At 38.3% G+C, this 23,849-nt stretch overlaps 2 protein-coding genes across 2 annotated transcripts in view; one reads left to right on the plus strand and one right to left on the minus strand.

Annotated features, from left to right (window-relative positions):
• The window catches only part of LOC134804495 (uncharacterized), a 148,626-nt gene that overhangs the window by 98,092 nt on the left and 26,685 nt on the right, over nucleotides 1–23,849 (minus strand). The window lies entirely within an intron of this gene.
• LOC134804503 (hydroxylysine kinase) lies at nucleotides 2,057–22,634 on the plus strand. Its single transcript, XM_063777559.1, has 7 exons — nucleotides 2,057–2,168; nucleotides 14,518–14,822; nucleotides 15,307–15,506; nucleotides 19,567–19,686; nucleotides 20,066–20,181; nucleotides 21,286–21,475; nucleotides 22,016–22,634. The coding sequence occupies exons 2-7, from the start codon at nucleotides 14,540–14,542 to the stop codon at nucleotides 22,220–22,222; spliced, it is 1,116 nt and encodes a 371-aa protein (XP_063633629.1). The 5' UTR covers nucleotides 2,057–2,168; nucleotides 14,518–14,539; the 3' UTR covers nucleotides 22,223–22,634.

Consider the following 23,849-nt stretch of genomic DNA (forward strand, 5'->3'; position numbering starts at 1 on the left):
AGTGATACGTAATTGCATGGATAACTTGATTAAATAGAAGTAAAACATTATAATAATATCACAAGCCTGCCACTAACTATCTATCAGTTTTCATTGTACAAGTTCTGTGCTGAGATCGGTGACGTATCGAGAAAGGATAAATATGAAGATAAATAAATCATTCATTGTCAGTCGTTGACCTGACGTTAGCAGTCGGACAATTACCGCTATACTTTACGACTAGGTATTATTAGTACCTACTAGTACTCATTACCAGACATCGTAAATTTTATAGCATTTTCGTTGCAGCGGAGTGGTGTTAACGAAATTGGTATAAACAATTTCAACCCTAATGATTAATTAGCATTAATTACGTTAATATTAACCTTAATTTACCATTTCAGTTGGAGTTATCTATACCAATTCCATTAACACCACTCCGCTGCACCAAAAATGCTATAAAATTTTCGATAGCTGCTCATTAAGTCATTACATTAATGCCTTTGATATATTAGAAAGGTACCTATACTTGCCTAGAATACTTAGTAGCTTCTGCTCGCAACTTCGTCTGCATGGAACGGTGATGATGATTGATAAAAACTATTCTACTTATATCCTTCCCGAGCCTCAAAGTATCTCCATATCCAAACACATGCATTTATAACATTATATTATTATTTTAATAGGGATTAGTAAAGAGGGACAGTGTGAATCTAAAAAATAATAATTGAACTCGCTGCACATCTCGATTGTACCAATAATATGTATTATCTAAGAGAAAAGAGAAACGCACGGGTGAGGGATGTAAAAATGAGATAAATTTGACATTCGTTTCTTAAGTTCAAATCGGCCATAGTCCATTTCAGCTAACTCTGCACTCTGACTTTGACAGAACAAGATCCATTTAGTTTAGGTAGGTACTACTAAAAAGGTTGCGAAGAATTGAGAACCTCTTCCTCGTTTTGAAGTCGGTTATGAACTAATTCATGCAAACGTAAGTTCTTCAAATGCTGGAAAAAATAATGGAAAGATTTGTTACCTACCACCTTCAAAAGTTGTTTGTTTATTGCCACACAATATCTGATCTTACTCATTCTTACTCATCCATCTTATGTTATCAGCTTATCAGCAAATCTATTTACATTGTTATTTTTCTCAGTCTGTCCGATAGTGGGAAACTTTTTCTAGACTTGGGAAAACTGACTGAAAAATATGCAGGTATGCAGTTAGGACCATACTTAGGTATCCTAAGTTTTCCGGAGAATGCGCATGATTCAAGGCACGTTTTTACTTATTAGGTAGTAATTTTGGTACCCTCGGTGGGCGAGTCTGACTCGCACTTGTCCGGTTTTTCCGCTCTGGTCGGTTCAGGGTCAGTCGTCTAATAAATGGAAAACATTTCCAAAACTTGTTAGTGTTGTCAAATGATCAGTCACGGCGCATCACGCCGTATTGCGTTGGTACCTATTGCGTCGTGTAACAGGTCAAATCGAGTTTTAGTTATTAGATCTGTTTCTGTTTTGAGTTTCGATTGGCATATATGGCGGATTGGCATATATGGCGTATAGACATACTAACGAATGTAGTCTGGGCTAGGCCCCCTGTTCCTGATACAAGTCGGCAACTCGGTAAATAAAAAGGCCTCATACCTATTTTTGAATGCAGATTTGATATCACTAAGATCGTCATAGTAATAGAAATAAAATTAACCATACCTGAGTACTAAAGTCGGACCAAGTTAACTCTGCACATACAGGGTGTGAATGTAGGTAGGTACCAGTATAGTCGCCATATTTTCATAGGAATTTGATGCTCGGTTTGGTAGTTTATACTTGTGTAATGTAATACGTTAAAGAGAGGACACACATGTCACTACCAAAATAACCAGCCCTTTAAATAGTAGTACAACTAACTATACATATACTTACTATTACTATTACACATAGGTAACATACCATTGGCTCCCCTCTGACTTTAATGCATACAATAGCGATAGCAATCGTCCCATCTCGTTGGATATCTGTAAACTTAGGTTCAAAAACTGCCACTCAGATATGTGCCGTATTGGAACGGCGTAAAATCTTTCTGGATGGTACAATGTTTGGGCTCATTACGGTTTATCAGCTTGCGTAACTGTTTGCGCTTCAGACGGACGCTGATCAGTTGCAAAGAGACAGGACTCGTGTACGGTGAGTCGAATTTGCTCTTTTTTATGTAACTTCCTAAAATTTTATTCGCCTTGTATTTTTTTTGTGTATTCAAGTGTGTTTTAAAATATGAATCTATTTTATTTTAAATTAGAATTTAAATGTACCTTTTAGCAATTAATAATTACTTTGTTTTTTTTCAATAATATTAATACGTTTAATAACATTTTTTTTTTATTAAACATTAAATAATAAATAATTTATTGAGTTATAGATTCATCGAGCTTTAAGGTTTACCGGTCTGAAACTGGCCGGACCGATTAGTATGCTTTATTACCTATTAACTTAACACTATAAAAGTCCAATGAAAACCTAAATTAGGTAAAACTTCAAGAATTAAATCCAGCATAAATGTTACTATCATAAGTTTATACTGGATTAAGCTTAAGCTGGAATTGATTAAACTAACATTAGTTAGTTATTAGTTTAAACTTTAAGTAATAATAGTTACACAGGTCGCGGTCACTAGGTGTCGCTCTGCGTCATGTGACGGCACGTATCGCACCGGCAGCCGGTAGGTGTCGATAGCGCCTACTTCGTGTGATCGTAAAAACTTCGTGTGATCGTGTTTTTATAAATAACGCTAATTTCTTGTTTAAATTGTTTGCTGCTAATACGTATGACGGGGTACTTTACCAAATATCGCATTTTTTTAATTCGAATGTCCTTTTAAATACCAACATTACTTCATTGAGTCTAACAGTACAGGGTTTTTAACTGCGTTCATTGTGCGGATACCAGTAGCTCATGGCCCTTGATAAAGTATCTCGAAACTGTGATAACAAATTCTCTAAAGATTCTAGAAAATCTACAAAAAACGTTACATAGCCTAAAATCATTAACAAAACTAATTATGAAACCGACCTGGAAAAAAACCTAAGGATGGTATTCCACATATATCCAATTTCTTTGTCCAATGTGTATTGCGTCTCACATTTTGCTTAATGAGAAAGTACGGTCTTTACAATTTTGTTTCTTTTATTTTTTATCAGTTTTGTTACTGCACTGTAGACACATAGTGTACCTACTTGAAAACAAGTAGGTACCTAACAATATAACAACGGTAACAAAGTTGTTTATAATACGTTGCCTACATCTAAAGTTATGATTTTTTTATTGCGCTATGCCGCCACTGGGACACGCGAAAAAGCGGCAAATTTCGCCGTTTTTGGAACTTCAAATGCGATTTTGTCAGAAACAAATAATATTTTAGGTACAGTTGTGCATGATTTTTAAAGTTTATAATACGTTGAATGAAAATATATACATACCCAGTCTTTTAGTCCTATGGACTTCGAGTTTAAGCCGTGGGACAGCAAAAAATGCCTATTTGAAAATTGACCCTAAACATAAATGCCAGGCGTTTATAATATTAGGTAAATCGAATTACCAAAGTAGGTAACCTGAACCGCCGCCACTGTCGCCAGCTGTATTTGTGCAAATAAAGGTCACCACACACAGGCCAATGTATTTCTTCACCAAATTGACGTTTGACGTTGACATGTGTAACAATATTTTCATCTTTGCTCAAAATTTTAATTAGATAAATTATACTAAATTATTACGTATTTCATCAAAAATAGCAGAAAAGCATGCCGCTGCTTACAAGTACTAAATAGCAATGCGCGGGTTGTCGGGAGGACCTACCGGATGACCTATTAAGTACCATTAAGTGCAAAACGACAAGATGCCACAAACTGTACCACATTACGTGTATTAGCGCAGTAAATTTAACCCATGTGCAAATAAATTCCTGGGTATGCCCAGTCTGCAAAGCCTCAACCAAAAAAGGGGGTGACAACTCCCAAACACCAGTTCGAGGAAACATACCACCAGACGTGAGTCGGTCGCAGCTACAATCTGACAACGTTACGGTACGTAATAAAAAAACCCAGTCTGTCCCCGGACCACACACATTGAACTCTAAACCTTCAGATACAGAAAAGTCACAGGCGCAGCTGGATACTTCTTCACCAACTAAAAAAGCTCCACTTACTCCTCCGGGACCTCCAGACAATAACACGGAAATCTCAGAATTAACTGCGGAAATCAGAGGCCTACGTTGTGAGGTGACTACGATTCAGTCCCAGATTAAAGAGGTACTAGACAAGCTTACATTTCATACCGAACGCCTGGAAAGTATCTCCATCAGAATATCAAACAACGAGTCAAAAATCAAATCTCTTGAAGACCAACAATCACAGACTGCTGTACTCCAAGAGACAGTGTCTAGGCTTCAAGACCAGTTGAACAAACAGGAACAAGTTGCTTTGAGAAATGAAGTCGAGATAGTTGGGTGCCCTGAAAGCTCTAATGATAATCCCATCCATATTGTATTAACTACTGCAGCGAAAATTGGTGTGTCTCTCACTCACTGTGACGTAGATGCTGCTTGGAGGGCGGGTCCCCGCCTACACTCGACCAGAACGTCGGGCATGGAAGGAGTTAACCACCGCATCCACCCTCGACCAATAGCCGTCCGCTTTATCCGTCGTGCGACGCGTGACGAGTTCCTTAAAGCTGCGAAGACTAGGCGCAACGTAACAACGGATGATCTCGTTTCGAATGACAAGAATCCCCGAAAGATTTTTGTAAACGAGCGGTTAACCAGAGATAATCGACAGCTTTTTCGCGCCGCGAGACAACGGGCCACGGTTGCTAAATTTAAGCACTGCTGGACATCTTCAGGGTCGGTGTACGTCAGGAAGCACGACGGTGCGGCTGCTATTCACATCCGCAATCCTCTGGACTTGGATCGTATTGCTACTCCTGGTATCGGAAATGCTGTGCTGGCGACGACGGCTGCTGACAATTCAGATCATTCAGAAGAGAAGCCTGTGTGATGACATCGAATTCTCAAACTTTAGAGCTTTCTTAGGAAAAAGTAGCCCTATTTGTTCGCTTATTCTACCATACTCATTTATTTTATGTTTAATGTGCACATTATTTACACTAAAAAAATATATACAATTATATCAACATCCACTTACCTACACTCACACACCAATTATTATATACACACTTAATATCATAGGCTACGATTATAAATATCAAGTGCATCCGCCGCCGCAATACTACAACAACCTCGCACTTAACCGCCGCTTTATTAAGCCATGGCCGGACTAGACATAGGAAATGAACTTGACAATTCATTCCCTGTAAACTGCCATGTTGTAGAATCTGCGGAGCACTGTTTGAATATCATAAAACCTAATTTTTCTATCAAAGTTCTTACGCTTAACATCAGAAGCCTTCAACACAATTTTGATCAGTTTCTTGTAACATTCAACCGACTAAAGATAGTTTTTGACGTTGTTGTCCTAACAGAATGCTGGCTGAAGGAGGGCTCGGTTATAGGACAGCTCGATGGTTACTCCTCCTACCGCACTGTAAGATCTCACAATCAAGCTAGCGGAGTAGTCGCTTATGTAAGGAAAAATTTAAATGCCACAGTCACCGAACCAGTTATACAGAATGCAGACAGTCTTTTTATACATGTTCCGGAACGCTTTTCTTTGCTGGGCTTATACCGTTCCCCCACTTTTGTAAATCCTATCCCATTCATTAACTCATTAGATTCTTTCATAAATAATTACTCTCTAAATCAAAACTGCTTTATAGTTACGGGTGATATTAACATTAACATCAACTCTCCCTATTCTGACACCCATGCATCCGAGTATTTATGTGTTTTGGCTAGTCTGGGGTTTATGCCTGCAATTGATAAACCTACGAGGAACAATAGCTGTTTGGATCACTTCTTTGTAAGGTCAGTGAGGAATTTTGCGTCAGTGGTCTGTGTCTCTGACATTACAGACCATGACCTAGTTATGATCGGTATCTCAATCCCCAATAAGGTTAATATTACAAAGCCATCCAAAACTGTGATCAGCCAGGATTTTGAAGCCATCGGAGCGGCGCTTAAAGAAGAAAACTGGCACACAGTCACTAGTAAAACATCAGCTAATGAAGCCGCAGAAGCCTTTTGCTCCATATTGTCTAACCTAATTTCAAAACATTCTTCATGCAGATCAGTTAGTAATTCAAAATTTATTATAAAACCCTGGATGACTCCAGGCTTGATTAAATGCTCTAGAGTTAAGGACAAACTACATATCAATCACAGGAAACACCCCCATAATGAAATAGCCAAAATAACTTATACTAGATATAGAAATTTTTATATAAGCATTTTACGAAAAACCAAGGATGATTATGACCGGAAACAACTTTTGGATAATAAAAAACACCCGAGGAAACTTTGGAGAATTATTAGAGACATATCTCACCTAAATCGGGATAGGCATACACCCCATGAACTAGCCACCATCAAGCCTAATTTTTCTGACTCCCTAAATCACACCAATGAATTCTTCTCCTCAGTGGGCAAAAACCTAGCAAATGTTATACTCTCTGAAAAAAACAAGAGTGAGGCCACACTTGCGACTGAAATAGCCTTAACAAACTCCCCTCTTCGATCAATGTTCTTAAATCCTACCGACGATACTGAAGTAGAAAAATTAATCATGTCCTTAAATCCTGATTGCGCGTCCGGCATTGATAAACTAAACACTCGTATTTTAAAAATCCTAAAAAACTATATCGTCAAACCACTTGTACATATTTTTAACCTCAGCATTTCATCGGGTTCTTTTCCGGAGTGCTGGAAAGTAGCTGCAGTAGTTCCCGTTCATAAAGGAGGTGACAAGAGCCTCCCCGGGAATTATCGCCCTATTTCTCTTCTCAGCAGTCTGTCTAAAATACTGGAAAAGATTATTAATAATCAACTAATCAACTTCCTTGAATCAGAACACCTACTCTCTCAAAGACAATATGGCTTTCGGAAAAAGAGATCTTCTGAACAAGCCGCCACCTTACTGGTTAACCTTGTCTCGACCTATCTTGACAGAGGAGAATCCTGCGTGGGAATCTTCCTAGATCTGGCCAAGGCGTTTGACACTGTCTCAATCCCGATTTTGCTAAGGAAGCTTGAACTGTTAGGCATTCGCGGTATCGCATGGAACTGGTTCCAAAGCTACCTTACAAACCGGAAGCAGTGTGTAAGACTCGGCACTTTAGTCAGTGATTCAGCCCCGATAACCTTCGGTGTGCCACAGGGAAGCGTCCTCGGTCCCACTCTATTTCTGATCTACCTCAATGACTTAATCTCTCTACCCGTCAGTCAGGCAGAAATTATCTGCTACGCAGACGACACTGCTCTGCTGTTTCACGATGTCTCCTGGGCTCGTTGCTTCGCGGTAGCAGAGACAGGTTTGACTGTGATTGCCAAGTGGCTCGCTGACAACCTGCTTTCACTTAATATTTCAAAAACAAAATACTTATGTTTTCATAAAACGGCCTCTTCTGCCCCCAGCTCGCGACCAGATCTCAAGCTTTCTTGTGGTAGGGCAGAGGATGACCCAGCTATTGACTCGAGTAGAGTTTTCGATGTGGTTAGTAATTGTACCACCGTAAAGTACCTGGGCATTACGCTTGATGAAAATCTAAATTTCAAAAAGCACATCGAATTGTTGTCTGCGAGAGTCCGAAAGGTTGTATTCATTATGAAGCTGCTACGAAATTCTGCTACGAGGGAGTTGCTTAAGCTTGTATACACTTCGATTTGTGAATCCATCCTATCATACTGCATTGGTGTGTGGGGTGGCTCCACTAGCTCTGCACTACTGCCTCTCGAAAGGGCCCAAAGGTTTGTGCTCAAGGTCATGCTCGGGAAACCCGGGTTGTTTCCGACTGTTTCCCTTTATAAAGACGCGGATGTTCTTAGTGTCAGGCAATTATTAATCCTACGAGTTGCAACTCACGTGCATCAAAAAACTATAAACTCTGAAGAATATATTACCCTAATCCGTAATCGAGTCTTTAGAATTCCTACGCCCATCGTAAAATCCACATTCGCGAGGCGTTTTCCTAACTTCCTGCATCCGTATATTTACAATTCAGTAGTAAAGGCATGCAACATATCTGAAAAGTCTCCTCTTGAAGCAAAACTCATAATTAAGAACTGGTTGAAAGATCTTAACTATATTCGAACTGAGATGCTGTTGAAGGTCATCACCTAATCCCTCACATGATAACCATCTCTGTAGCCTTACGCCTTACACACACTCGCACACACACACGCAAACACACACACATACACACGCACCATTTTTTCATTCCTTTTTTCTTTCTTTGAATTTCATAATTTCCTTAATTATTAGTTTATTAGATTAGTTTCTTCTTAACCTTTTGCTTACAAATTGAAAACTCGGCTGCCACGTCACAGGCATAGCCTAGTGTGGGGCCACAGGATATATATATATATTGTCAACAAGGTTATTTCAAATAAATATTATTCTTATTCTTATTCTTAAATGAAAAACTGCGCAGTATTTTTGTTTTGTAACAAAAACAATGTCAAAGCATTTTATTATGTTATACTACACGGGCCCGCAGCTCCGCTCGCGTAAATGAAATAAAGAGTTCGTCTTATGTTTAGTTAAATACCGACATTATTATGTATTCAACCCTGCCATGGTTTAAAACTGTGATAGGGATTTCTTATTTGTAGCCGTTATTTCGATAACTCAATTCGCAAATTTGTCAAAAAATGATGTGATTTGATAAAAGTCAAGATTGTATTTTTTCATCTACACGTATTTATTTGCCCAACAGTGGGACAATATGGGCTCATAGCTCAGTTCTTAGTCCATCGCTTTCACCCAATAACCTAGTTCATTTTAGATTCCATCAACTCTCAATAGTCCTTACACCCTGGCGGGTGCTGCCTCTGCGTGCGTCCCATGACACGGGCAAGGGCAGCCTCCGCTCGGTGTACCCCTTACATTTCATTAAAGTGTCAAAAGGGCCTCTACGTGTTGGCTTCGGCTCCGCGCACGCCTCCCAAAGGTCCGGAACACCATTGTTCCGTGATGGGAAAGACATACAAATAATAATAAGAAACACATAACCAAAGAACTAGCCCATCAAAGTGACTCATGTAGACATTGCAATAGTGCCCCGGAAACGATCCAACATATAACAGGTGCATGCAAAACCATAGTTCAGACAGATTATAAGCATCGCCACGACCAAGTTGCTTCCATAATTCACCAGTACCTAGCTCACAAATACAAATTCGTAGAAAAACAACTTCCATATTATAAGTATAAACCATCCATAATCCACGAAAATAGGCAACACAAACTATACTGGGACCGCACGATTATTACCGACCGAACAGTTCACTTTAATAGACCAGATATAACCTTATTTGATAAGACCACAAAAACCATATTTTTAATTGATATAGCAATTCCGAACACACACAACATCCAGTCTACAATAAACGAAAAATTAACAAAATACAGAGATTTAGCGATAGAAGTCAGGCGCCAGTGGCAAGCCACCACTGTACATATCGTCCCCATAGTAATGTCCACCACGGGAGTTGTCCCTAAAACATTGAGCAACAGCCTCGAAATCCTGCACATTCCAACCCATGTCATACAAATCCTACAAAAAGCTACAATCCTAAACACATGCCGAATAACTAGGAAATTTTTGACTTCATCTTCAATAACAGAGAACACCACTCAATAATTATTTCTTATGCTTGGTCATGGCCCGCATAAGAAATATAATACCCCTTAAAAAGGAGAAAATTAAACAAAATAAATAATAATAATAACGTATTTGTACTAACATTGTTATGGCAGGTGTCCGGACCTCTCAGCAACAGCCCAATCTTTTGACTAGCCAAAATTCATCACCATAACCAGCACTTTTCTGCACTATATTTACAATAGCCCCTACGCCTGTTGGGACCGATTTACGGGTGTCTATTTGTACCCATGAATGGGTTCTAGCAGGTGTATTACATAACAGCAAACTTCTCCAAAGGGCCTCTACGTGTTGGATCTGTATCCCCACGCACGCCTATTACATGACCGGGATATATATACCCGTGACTTTATAAGAGATACAAATAACGTATTTATTTAAAACTTGTTTCAAGATAAAATTATTATTTGTTCTTATAAGCCTAGTTGCAAAAGCGTTCATTAGATTAATTTTCGCCTTAAGACGAATATGGACGACCACTGCCCTTAAATCGCCTTTTCATATAAACATAGGTAGTCTAGTCCTCTCGGTCTTGCGATAGCTCTCGCCAGTCGCCATGGCCGAGGTTGAGCAGGTCTTGAGCAACTACGTCGTTTCAGCGATACCTAGGACGTCCACTCGGGCGTCTCCCATTTTGTTGTCCCAAGTACCTGCGCTCTCTTCACGGCACGATCCTCTCCCATTCTCTCTAAGTGTCCGAGCCACCACTGAATTTAGCCGCTTTTGTCTCTCAATATTTCGCCACTATATCGGACCACATCCTTATTTCTATGGCAACAAAATTATATTACGATATTTGGCTGACTGCTGACTGTACATTTGCTTATTTTTATCAGGTCGCTCAATAATATCTGAACATGCACTTTAATCTACCTACATAACTTACTATCAACTTTGTATTTTTGGCCCATCTCAGCATTCTTAGCCCGTTCCCCGGACGAATGGCAATGTTTGCCGAAGCCGTGAAAGTCAATCTGAATAATATAACCCAAAAATAAATTTAAAACAACAAAATACAAATTGATAATAGTAATATAGTAATTACTTTGATTGATAAGAATGATAAGTCATATATGACATAAATCACTCGTATGGGCTCTATAGCTACCCCGCGCCGAAAAAGGTTTCCCGCAGGCGTCGAAGGAGAGGCGGCCGCGCAAGGCGCCTCGCAAGAGCCAGTGTGGCACAGCGGAGCCAGATATTGCATCTGGACTGAGGGCTGCCACGCCGAATACGGCGCTATACGTATCGCGCCTGCATGTTTCCGCCACGGCAGACGATGTGGTGGAATATCTTCGCAAGAAGACCCGTTACGAGTTGAAAGTGTTCCAGCTGCGATCGCGACATTACGTGCACTTCAGCTCGTTTGTGGTGCGCGTGCCGCGGCCGCTGCTGGAAGCCATCGCGAGCACGGACTTCTGGCCGAAGGGTGTGATACTTCGGCGGTTCCGTGGGAATCTGCCGAATCCTACACCAGAGCAAGTGACGCCGCAACAGAAAACTGCGTCACGAAAATGATTTTTTAGTATTTAAGTTTTTTATTATTGTATATATATATGTTAGTTTGTAAGGTATGTATCTATGGGCCTTAGTAGCCTGAAAATAAATGCTTTGATTGATTGATTGATTGATTGATATAGACTAAGGTTGAGGTTGACAGCACTTTTTATTTTACTTCGTGTAAAAAAACTCAGAAATACCTGTATACCAACATGACAAACTGTTAGGTTTAAGATATCGGGTAGATGAGATTTTCACGCCAGCCGGTTGCACTCGGCAACAGCCTTGTCAGTCGGAATATAGCTATACGATAAACGGCCGTGTCTCATTTCTTGGCACCCTTTTCCCTCCAAAATAACAGTGGCGACGAGGATGGGATACTTACCACTATATTATAACTTAGTTTACTTTAACTTACGGATTATTTGGTCTAATCTGTAGCACCGCCAAACGAAAGCAACCGAGAGTTGCCGAGAAATGGCCGATGTTGTAAAATGAAGATTGTTATGAAAATTTATTTTCCTTATTGTAAATTAAATACGCATCGGAAGCGATAGTTTTTATGCTCTAGTTCTATTCCCATATGTAGATAATTGATTTGAACAGGTTTTTCTTATCATACGTGTGTCGTATTCGAGAAACGTGTCAAAAACTTTTTTAGAAATTTGTAAGGCGCCATCTCGCTTCTTCCCTCGTTTTTTATCCCGTTCTGGTTTTATTGTTCCCGTTATATATATGATAAGGTAGAAGTACTAGTGCTCGTAGTGTAGTAAATGAAGCAAGTTGTTGTATGGAGACCTATGCATTAATTTCTCAGTCGATGAAATTTTGCTTGGTTAATGTATAGTATGAGCCGAAACTAACATATAAATATCAAAAAAAAAAACACTCCTAAGTTAGGTATTTATACGTAAAAATACAAATCTGTTTATATATTGAACTGAGTAATTCCTCCGTCCAAAATTATTTTACCAAATAAGTTATTTGTAATACTAGAAAAAAATCTAAAACTTTTGTCACACATGACAATATTTTTTTATAACAATTCCTTTTTTCGTCGCTCATTTTCATCGGAAAATTGCTCTGACATTTTTTTCTTCTTATATGATCTTAGAATATAATTTGGCGTAGTGGGTAAGAAAATCAAAAAAAAAATGCATACCCAAATTTATGTATTTTAGAACTATTAAAAACTGAGAGTGGAAAATTACTCAGCCTGATTTGTTTTTAAATATGTACTAAGTAGTCACGTATACACTTAAATCCAAAATATCCAAAAGAAATATCATACCTTGTACACCCCGCTCCCTACACAATACTGCTCCCGATATGTTTAGTTTTTAATACGCTCGTTATTTTTTGGATGTTTTTATAGTTGAATAGAAAGACAACTGTGAACTTAATTCAGTAAATAAAATGGATAGAGAAATTTTCCACAACGAGTAAAAAGGCAATTTCTGAAAATAGTACAGTTACATGGTAATTTTTTTAAATTTTCATTTTGTAGGTATAAAACTGCAATAAAATGGCATTCCAGTGAAAAAATTAGACGGAGCAATTTTCCGGTCCAAGACACGCCAAAAAATTATATTTTATTAATATTGGTATTTCTGCTGGGATATTTTTTTTTGATATTTCATATATTGTTGCAATACGTTACATGAATATGTCCGGTGAAGAAAGTTTGAACGGAGCATTTTTCCGTAAAAAGATATTAACGATTTAAGACTTTAGGTATTTACTTTAATTCTATTATTATTATTCTTTGGAAATTTATACAATACTTTTTATTTATTGATACTTTATCATACTGTAAAGTTTTTTCTGGCTGAGGAATTACTGCGGGGTCCACTGCCTTTATTTACTACACAGTATTCGACAGGGGCACTTTATATTAAGTAATATACTTAGGTTATTTAAACGGCGAAGATTTTTCTGTATTTAAATTTAATCCTTGTCACTTTGACATAAAGTGCCCATGTCGAATACTAGTGCAGCGTCGAGCACTAGTACTTCTACCTTAATGTAGTGACTGTAGTGTAGGGACTACTGTCTCTAGTTTTACTCATAATATAAGCAAGGCCAAAAGGGCGGGTTATGGCTATCTTATAATATGATTTGAACAGTCAGTCAGTCAGTTAGACCAATTCGAACATATTTGTACTGATATTAGAATGACATTCACTGATGTCATTTAGTTACCGTGCATTTCGCTCGTAAATCTGCCGTATTCGAACTTCAAGATATTCACAAGAGACGACACGTACTAGATCCATTCTAGATACGTTATAGTTTAGATATCAACTAGTTCTCTTTTGCAGCGCAATTCGGGCAACCAATGTCACTTTTACGTTAGATAAAGTAAGATATCTATTAGATGTGAATTGAATCTCTAATTTATACCTGTGGAAATCGTTCAACAGTATCTCCAGAATCACGCTAATGTCAAATTTAACAGGTTTGATCTTAAACATATCGTTATCGTATCTTGATGGTGATGTCTAAAAGATGTCTAATAGATGTCTATTTCAAAATCCCCTTGTTCATACATGTATTTAATTGGCGCAAACGAGACGCACGATAATATAAATTGAAAGTTGGCAGCGCGTTACCTTGATAATAATATTTGTTTGCACTCCATCTGAAGAGAAAAACATTTGTTTTATGATAAAAATTCAGATTCTCTAGTAAACAGTTTTTTTTTAGTTTTTAATAATGTCTTGTGTCTCCCTAGGGAGTTATAGCTTTTTTTCACAACAATATATGTAGCCCTAGTTCTTTGTGTTTTAGTACACCTGCATGAAATAAGATCTTTTTCGAGCAAGTGTGATGAAAAAAAAGTTTTATGTTCCGGAACATAAAAGCTTATCCTATATAGGACTAGCGACCCGCTCGACTTCGCACGGGTTACACAAAACCTAAACAAATTATAGGTATACACCTATATATAGAAGGTATATATAGAAGGTTTAGACCTTCTTCATGAATCACTCTATCGATAGGTGCAAGCCGCTTGAAAATCCGTTCAGTAGTTTTTGAGTTTATTGCGAACATACATACCTACATACAAACAGACGGACGCGGCGGATGACTTTGTTTTATGTGTGTAGTGATAAGATTTTATATAGGTACATTTTTAAATAAATTCTACCGATTGGTTGTTCCCAATGTTCACATATCATAAGACTTCAACTACACTTTTTTCCAGAAACCAAAAACCCTACACCAAAATGGCAGAAAACATTCTAGAGCCGGGCAAAGTGATCAAACCGATCATCAACCACGATGAGGTGAAGCTGCTAGTCGAGCGTCTGTACGGCATCTCTGTGCTGGAGTTGACAGAGCTGAACAGCTACGACGACAAGAACTATAAGATCATTGAGGACCCCAACGTCAAGAACCCGCTCATCACGAACCACAGCGAGCACGGATATGTGCTGAAGATCACGAACTCTATGGACTCGCTGGATCGGGATACGATAGAGGCACAGAATGAGATTATGAACTTTTTGAGTAAGTGTTAAGGCTTATTTTAAGTTCAGCACCAACACACCCCCGCGTTGCTCAGGTATTTAGAATGCTTTAAAAGAATGTCAGTAGGTAACTATGCTATTGTATGCTATGCCATTGTAGGTAACTTTGGTATTTACCCACTCTATATTTTTACTAAAAGCTAACTCAAACTTTATTAATAATGTATTTATGTATTTGGGAGATTTACAATCAATTAAGCTGCAATCAACTGCAATTTAAAATAAGGGGACTATCTGACCTAATGTACCTAACGTTCTGATATAATTCAAATACCTAGCTATATTCAAATCATTGTACATATTTTTTTCTGGGGTACTTAATTACCGTCTGGCAAGTCAACTTTGTGAGTAGAAAAAGTCGCAAAATGTATATGACAGATCGACCATTCGTGTCTACAGTTTTCAATTTTGCCGTCTTTTCCACTGAAATAGTTTAATATACCTAACGATAATTTTCATTTCAGACACCCGCTCCGTGACGTGCCCAAAGCCGGTCCGCAACGTCTACGGTCACCTGTACTCTGTTGAGAACATCGCGGGGAAGCAGCACGCCGTGAGGTTGCTGGAGTTCGTGCCAGGGTCCCTGCTGAAGGACGTGCCCAGGAGCGACGCGCTCATGTACCAGGTCGGCGAGTTCGTCGCCAACCTCGACAACAAGCTGCAGGTAAGTTCAATAGTTGTTGTTGTAGTAGTTGTGGTGGTCTATGAGATGAGGTGGCCCTTCAACCAGGTATGGGGAAGATTATGATAGAACAGATTGAACAGAGATTCGTCTTAATAGGGGTTTTTGGACATTCTCTAAAATATGTCCGTGGTTGTATTTAAATTTAACCACTTCACCACTCAGAACGTCAGAATTGTCAGAACGGTCGAATTCAATTTCCAAATTGATGCATTAATACTTAGTAATAACTACCTGACAAAATCTGTACCTATGTTTAGCGTAATATGTGCATTTCACGGTGAGTCTGTTAACGAGCATGACAATGGACGGCCTTGAGCGCATGCGCTTGTCTCACATGTCAGCTGATAGTTTGTTATAGATCAGTCAAACAACACATCTAGGACAAGGATGCGTGGGATTGCTCTAACGAGGAAAAATGTTAATAAACGAGCGTTTATTAAAAAATGTAGTGCCACTACACTGTAGGACCAAGAGAAACGTCAACTTATGGGAAAAAATTACGGGACCACATGTCCTAGCTGTCTTCTTCTTACATAGAAATTTTAAAGTTTGAATTACTATAGCTAGCAATTATTGATAAACCAAACTGTGTGACAAATATACCCCTCCTTTGTGTCCTTTGCGTCAGGTAAACAGCGGAAATCTCTAAGGTAGGTAATGTAGGTTGTATTTTACAGGTGACATACTCAATCGCGGCTTCGCGCCGTGATTCGCGCATGAGTGTGGAGGGCCCTGACGTTCAACGTGTTGCCTCTCTCTTCCACTTGTAAATTCGTACGTAAGTGTGACAGGGAGGCAACACGTAGAACGTGTTTCGCGGTAGGCCCTCTGGGCCCTTAATACAGATGGTGACGAACAAACGATTGCCGGCCCGATTCAAACTTTAAGATACGTCAAATATTACGTCTAGATTAGGTATACGATATGGATTAGATACCTATATGAGCGTCAAAAGTGACGTTTCTTCATACAAAAACGTCTCTTTTGGCATATATTATCTAATCCATATCGTATCTGTAATGCGTATCTTAAAGTTCGAATCGGGCCGTGCTTAGATGCATGGCCACAACACAATGGAACTTTATATGGATTTTAAATATTTTAATGCTAATTTGGCATTAGGTACAAGTGAGGAACGTCACTACTCACTTGTAATGGCAAATCGCCTAATTTTTACTTCTTTTGGGTTAAAGGTAGGTACCTAGTTTATTTGGTTTAATAGACAATGTGTCAAAAAATTTTTCGCAGCGCTTTATTTTATTTCGTTGCTTGTGAAATAAATCAAATAATTTATCTACATAACTTGAAATCAACACAAAGAGATTGTCAATTTAATGAGATATTTATAAGGGGAACAATGAGCAGTTGCAAGATGCTGCCTAAGCCCGGGAACTGTTTATTAATTTTAGGGTTCCGTACCTCAAAAGGAAAAACGGAACCCTTATAGGATCACTCGTGCGTCTGTCTGTCTGTCACAGCCCATTTTCTCCAAAAGTACTGGACCAATTAAGTTGAAATTTGGTACACACATGTAAATTCGTGACCCAAAGACGGACATCTTACGTAAACAAATGAATTTTAAACACGGACGCCACTTTTGGGGGGTAAATGAGAAAATTAAAAAATAATGTTTTTTAAACTATATCGTGTTACATATCAAATGAAAGAGCTCATTTTGAGAAGCTCAAATATATATTTTTTGTAATTTTAAAATAAATAGTTTAGAAATTATTTAAGAAAATAGCCAAAAAATGACCATCCCCCCCCCCCCTTTATCTCCGAATCTACTGGGTCTAAAATTTTGAAAAAAATATATAAAATACTTCTTTACCTATAGATGACAGGAAAACCAATTAGAAATATGCAGTCAAGCGTGAGTCGGACTAATTACTTAGTTTTTGATCCGACCCCTACGGGTTTATTAAAGGCAATTCAATCGCGTTTCACATACAAGGTGGTCCAAACCTTGACGTACAAATTTTTTTTTAGATTCGTCACGTCGTGGGCTATCAGAATATACCCCATGTATGTTAGCCGATATTTAGCAGTTTTCGTGTTATGAATTTTTTAACTTTTGTTAAGAAATTCCGGGGTGAAGCTTTGCTTTGCTTTTATGCCTACTAGGTAATTATTGTTGGTGGTAATGCACTGATAACACGAAATAGCGATGGGGAAGTGACCCCATAAAATAACAGTAGGTATTGGAGCAGGTAAAAATTAACCCTTTGTAGATAACAACCCGTCGCGACGCGGGTCCAGTTAAGATAATGAATAGAATAGAATAGAATAGAATTGCTTGGTCAATCACATATGGCACAATATTAATTTCTCGTGGTAATTTCTGTTTGATTAACGTTAGGAATAACAAGAGGATTTTATTTAATGAATTACTAATTTGGAAACTTTCCACCTCAGTTCCTTTGACCGGCGACTCTGTCAAATTAGACTATTAAGTATCACTATTTTACCTTTTTAAAAACTTAGGGTCTAGCAGTTTCTACAATAACCATAAGTCCTTGAAATTGCTTGTATTTTTCTTTTATTTCGTAAAATTTTGTCGTTTCCTTTTTTTTCCAACTCACAACAGCCAAGTGAAGTTGCTGATTTTTTTAGCAACTGCGCCGTTTGTCAAGAATTATGTTACAAAAAGAAACATTCAAAAAACTTCAAGTTTCTTTTTTAAATAAATGAATTGCTTCATCCCGGAATTTCTTAACAAAAGTTAAAACTTTAAAAAATCATAACTCGAAAACTATGAAAACTGACGTACATGGGGTATATTCTGATAGCCCACGACGTGAGGAATCTAAAAAAATTTGGACGTCAATAAAAAACAATGTTAAAAGTTGGGTAATGTACGGAACCCTTGGAACGCGAGTCCGACTCGCACTTGGCCGGTTTTTTTAACTTCATTTTAGGTATAAAATACAATAAAAAACTCAAACGTGAAGTATTTCGATTTCCTCAACGGTCTTTTATTAGACTCAATTCAGCTCAATTGAGATAGTAATGGGGAGGCATTGGGGACAATGACATTTCAGACACGAATGGTATAGGTCACCCAGCTAAGAACCTACTTGAAAGTGTAGTTAATGTCACAGAAACAATTAACGATATAGTAAACTAGGTAACTATAGTAGTAGGTAGGTAAACACTTTATTTTACAAAAAACAATGAGCTATTATAAATACACATAGGTACCTACATAATTTGTATAAAGGCTAATAATGTATCCTCTTGCGAGGGATCTTTTCCATCTAAATGTAGGTAACCTATATACAGTTTCTCTATTACCTACAAGGGTAGCAGTCTCACAATTAAGGTTGCGATGTCACCAGTTACAAAAAAAAAGTTGAATTAAGTGTGTTTCTGTTAAGTGCCATCTTGTATAATGTAGGGGCACTTTCAATACCGCTTGGTTAGCAATGCTCGGTGCCTGCAATCTCAGTTGATATGATCCAAACGAGTTGACCTTCTTTCTCGAAAGATGGAACTAGTAGGCAGTTGAAGTTGAAGTATTTTATTTATCTAATTTAATTCGATTAGTGTGAGGAGCACATTAAACACACCTTAACCTAAAGAATTTCATATGTACTAAATCTCATATAACCCTTTGAACTCCACGCCTATTAAGTACGTATATATAACGCGCCAACGTAAACTTTTTTGGAATGCATGAAGTTAATGTTAAAATATTAAGCAAAGAGTTAAAGAGTTCTGAAAACGGAAAAGTACTTAACGTGGGTAAAACGGTTGCTAAATGATTGATTTCGCCAAACCATTTAGTCCTAAAGCTGATGACGGTCGCTACATCTTTTACGCTTGACATATCGAACAAAAGAGATGCAACTGTCCAAATAGATATCAATATCAAGTCAATTGCCCAATAAAGGGTTTAAATTCGTTGTTTATTAGTTTATTGTCGTCATACACTGATGCGTATAGCGACAAGCTCTAGAAACGCTGCTGTCTTGTCTTTCCATACAACATGACCTAGTCCTTACATATATAATTATACAATATTTAACAATGTTTGCAGAACTTCAACCACTCGGGTCTAGCTGGGCGGGTGCACATCTGGATGCTCAGCAAGGTTCCAGAACTCGACAAGTTCAAGTTCGTCATCAAGGACCAGGAGAAACTGGATTTGGTCGAAGAGGTATGCTTCGTTGCTCATTCTGTCTTTTTCCACCAAATTGTATTATTTCAAGAATATCAAAATATCAATGAAGTTCGCAAAAACAAAAGTCAAAAAGCTGAGTTAGCCGAGCTAAGCAGGGAAAAATATCTATTCTTTATTGTTCGAAGAATTGGCAAAATCCGGGTCTGCCAAGAAATTGATGAGTGACCTACTCCTTCTTTACGAAGTTCACCAGGGAAAACTTTAAAATATCTAAGCTAAAAAGGTAACTTCACCCCCTTTATAAATTGTATGCGAAGAACATTAAGATTTGTCAAAATAATAAGTGCCACTATCATTTTGAATACTGCATCGGCAAAGCTACTTCCAACAGTTCCTAATCATTGTTTTAATTCAGGTGATTGAGGAATTCAAGTACGCTGTGGTGCCGCGGCTGGATGAACTGGAACGTGGCGTCGTGCACGGAGATGTTAACGAGATGAACCTTATCGTAGGACTAAAGCCCGGCGGCAGGTAAATACTACAACTTTCCAAGTTACAGAACTTGTGCCTGATAACGTCCTATAAAATCTAGCAAGCTTTGTGGTCATGTGTCTGTCCAGCCACCTCAATTAAACTGTAGACATACAGTATGTATCTGAACGAAAAGCAATTACTCAAACCCGTTAATGTTTAGGTCATACTAAGAAACTTTTACTATGGAGCCAACTCCGAAATCGCGAAAAAAAATGACTCTCCCATAGGAAATTTCAACATCAGACCAGCAAAATGTATGAAACATCCAATTTTTTTTCCGCGGTTTCGGGGTTGGTCCCATAGTAAAAGTTGCTCAGTATGACCTAAACATTAACGGGTTTGAGTAATTGCTTTTCGTTCAGATACATACTGTATAGAAAAATATATAACACTTTAAACTTTCGCGTTCTGTAGGTACACATATTTATTCATATCATTAACGGGTCTACGCATTTGACCCGTTAATGACATTAAAATATGTATAGAAATATAGTCTCGTATTTGTTTTCTAACCTCTCATTCTTTAATGTAGGCCTCTGAGTGCGTCTGTATTGAAGGTGTGCTGTCAAATCCTGGACGGAATCATGTTGAGGTAAACCAAGGGACCAAGGGGATGTTGCTTGAAGGCCTTGGCTTACCTCGCATTTAAGTATTTACTTCTAAATTAATGTTAACAAACAAACCTGTCTAACCTCATCGTGTTTACAAACATTTTTTTTTGCATTGAAGGGAACCCGCCTTCGTTTATGAAAAAGGCCTTCTATGTCAGAGATCTATAATAAAATAATCTGATAGATATAAAATATGCAATACTTCAAAAACAATATTTCTGCAGAAAATAATACATAGGCATGTATGTGTTCTTTAACAATATTCTAAGTAGGTATTCTAACTTAGGGTGAAACATGGTTTGTATTGTATTAGGTAGTGTTTTTAACCTGACGCGGTCTCATAAATCGAATTGGAATTGGAATTGTTTTAGTACCTATAGTAAATAACGTTGATGTACTACATCTTAAACTTACCTAACGATTAACAAATAATAACTTTGCGGTTCCAACTCCATTTATATTATTTATAAGTTTATTACAATATTTCCAGCTCCTCGGACTACCGTATAACTGGCATAATCGACTTCGGCGACATCCAGGACTCATACTACGTGTTTGAGCTGGCCATCGCCATGACCTACGCGATACTTCTGACAGGAGACCCCGCGACGGGAGGACTCGTGCTAGCTGGGTACACCGTTACCCGTCGCCTGCCTGACGAGGAATACCGTCTGCTCAAGGTTGGTCTAATGCAACATGCTCCTAGCTAACTGCAGGCATCACAGGAGGACTGGTTTTAGCTAAAGGACGCCGTAAACCCCTGCAACCGGAAGATAAATACCGTCTGGTGGTCGGTTAGTGTGAGTAAAACAACCCCACTGTTATTCGAGCTGCTGCCTTGACCAAGACCAATATGGTCTGATGCTCAATCGTATCCCAGCTAGAGATTCTGTACACTGGTACAGGGAATGACAGATGAGGTAAAGCCTGTACCCCGTTGTAGACGGTAAACCCTCTTGCTATCCCAAGGACCTTTGGAACATTCGATTTATCTACCTTTAGTTTAGGTATTCACACCTTCTTAAAATTAAACGTGATTCAATCGATAATGTTGTTGATCCTGTTGATTCTGGGTGGGCCATCCCAGAGTATTTTAACCTTTGTTTTTCAGTCAAGCTAGAACGTGCCATCGTCCTCCCATTTACCTGGTTAGTTCGGCTGTAGATATATGGTCGTACATCCGGTCAGATAGCTTTAACGTTTGAACTCTGTCCCTGCAGACCCTGGTCTCCGCGCGCCTGGTCCAGTCCCTGGTGATTGGCGCCTACACGGCGGCCAACGACCCCGACAACAAGTACGTGAGCTCCACAGAGAAGGCGAACGGCTGGGAGCTGCTCCGTAAGATCCGCAAGCACCGCCCCAGCGCCGACGAGACCGACCCCACTGATTGGAAGACCATCGCTAATGAATATCTCACCAGGAGTTAAGATGTTGACATGACAATTGTGAATTGTGTCATAGAGATTAAATTTCTCTGAAATGTAGGTAATGTAAAAGGTCAAATGACGCAGATTTACTCTAAGATAAGTGACAAAAATATATTGTAACTCCAAAGTCAGTTCAACATTTGCCTGTTTGAGTTTGCTATTAGTAGAGGTTGTAGTGGGGCTTTTTAGTTGAATACAAAGAAAGTATTATTGTTATTAAAACGCGAAGATGTATATTTTATCTTAATTAAGTGCGTTTGTAAATATTATTTTTAAAATGTATTTGAAGTATCCTTCCGAGTATTAAGTAAGTTCAATGTCCAAAAGTAATAGAGTGCAACCAATAATGAAGTCTAGACAATAATAATTATAAGTAATGTACCTATTGTTACGTTCATAATAAAAATAAAAATCTTAATTGTCTATCATTTCTTACATGTATCTGAACATTGAATATTTACCAATGTCATTATTACTTTGTTAATTATGGTCCTGCATTAAAAAAACTAACTCAAGTTGGCTGACAATCTGTAAGCTTAAATTAGCGTGAGTATTCAATACGTCCTCAAATAATGTCCATAAACTAACATAATTATGGTTTATTCAAGTTAGCGCATGAAGTCCGATGAATCGTAATCGCCTTCCTCGCTTATATCTGACTTGTCAACCACCCAGTGCATGGCGCATTGCACATTTGCAATCCCATTTCTATAGCTCGAAATGCCTGAGATTTACTGTCGCCGGGTGCCACGAGATGTTGAAGCTGTGTAAATATATAACTACTGCTACTATACATATTAACTATAATATCTATGCTTGAAATTCCTCTGGTATCTAAGTTAGGTATTCCGTTGTACGTGCGCTCCGGTCCGACCCCGGCCGGCCGGGTCAACCTTTAGTGAGACCATAAGTTTGGGTTGTCAACTAACGATATGACTTGACTGCCTACATTAAATCGTACTGGACAAGTGGAACCCACCTCGTGGGAACCGCGCCTGTGGTCACATGTTGGACTAATGAGCATGAAATTGGTACAAATTATTTACCCATCGATCAACTTGACTGGTTTGTAATTAGTAGCCGCGGGTCAAAAGTGGCCGAATCAATCAAAACATCGGCTTAGAAACATTGCGTTAAGCTGAATAAAGCTAATTTTAACCGGACCATATAGTATTAGGTACTGCATGCCTCCGATTAAAATTCAGCGATCTGTGACAGCTTTAATTTAATTCAAATTCAATATTACATTTGAGTGCGTCGCCGTCACCGTGCTTATAACTAACACATATAATCAGATCTACAAGCATATAAATAAAAGCAGGTATATATATAAGCAGATCTTGTTAGTAGAAAAAGGCGACAAATTTGAAAAATGTAGGCGCGACGGTATATCGTCTCATAGAAAATTTGAATTTCGCGCCTTTTTCTACTGAGAAGATTTGCTTGGCCATCTATACTTATTTTTTTCTATAATGTTTAAGAATGGTAAAGTTCAAGATCAAAATGCATCCTTTTTATAACAATAACGTATTCACAGAACAATATTCTAAGTAGGTATTCTAACTTAGGAAGAAACATGGTTTGTATTGTATTAGGGGTAGTGTTTTTAACCTGACGCGGTCTCATA

Source organism: Cydia splendana, chromosome 2 (assembly GCF_910591565.1).
Source record: "Cydia splendana chromosome 2, ilCydSple1.2, whole genome shotgun sequence".
Lineage (NCBI taxonomy): Eukaryota > Metazoa > Arthropoda > Insecta > Lepidoptera > Tortricidae > Cydia > Cydia splendana.

Bases quoted from the DNA above. Each gene is read 5' to 3' on its own strand.
- LOC134804503 (XM_063777559.1), top strand. From the start codon at position 14,540: ATGGCAGAAAACATTCTAGAGCCGGGCAAAGTGATCAAACCGATCATC. The intron at 14,823-15,306 runs GTAAGTGTTAAG...TTTTCATTTCAG, and splicing joins TGAGATTATGAACTTTTTGA to ACACCCGCTCCGTGACGTGC. The intron at 20,182-21,285 runs GTAAATACTACA...CAATATTTCCAG, and splicing joins GGACTAAAGCCCGGCGGCAG to CTCCTCGGACTACCGTATAA.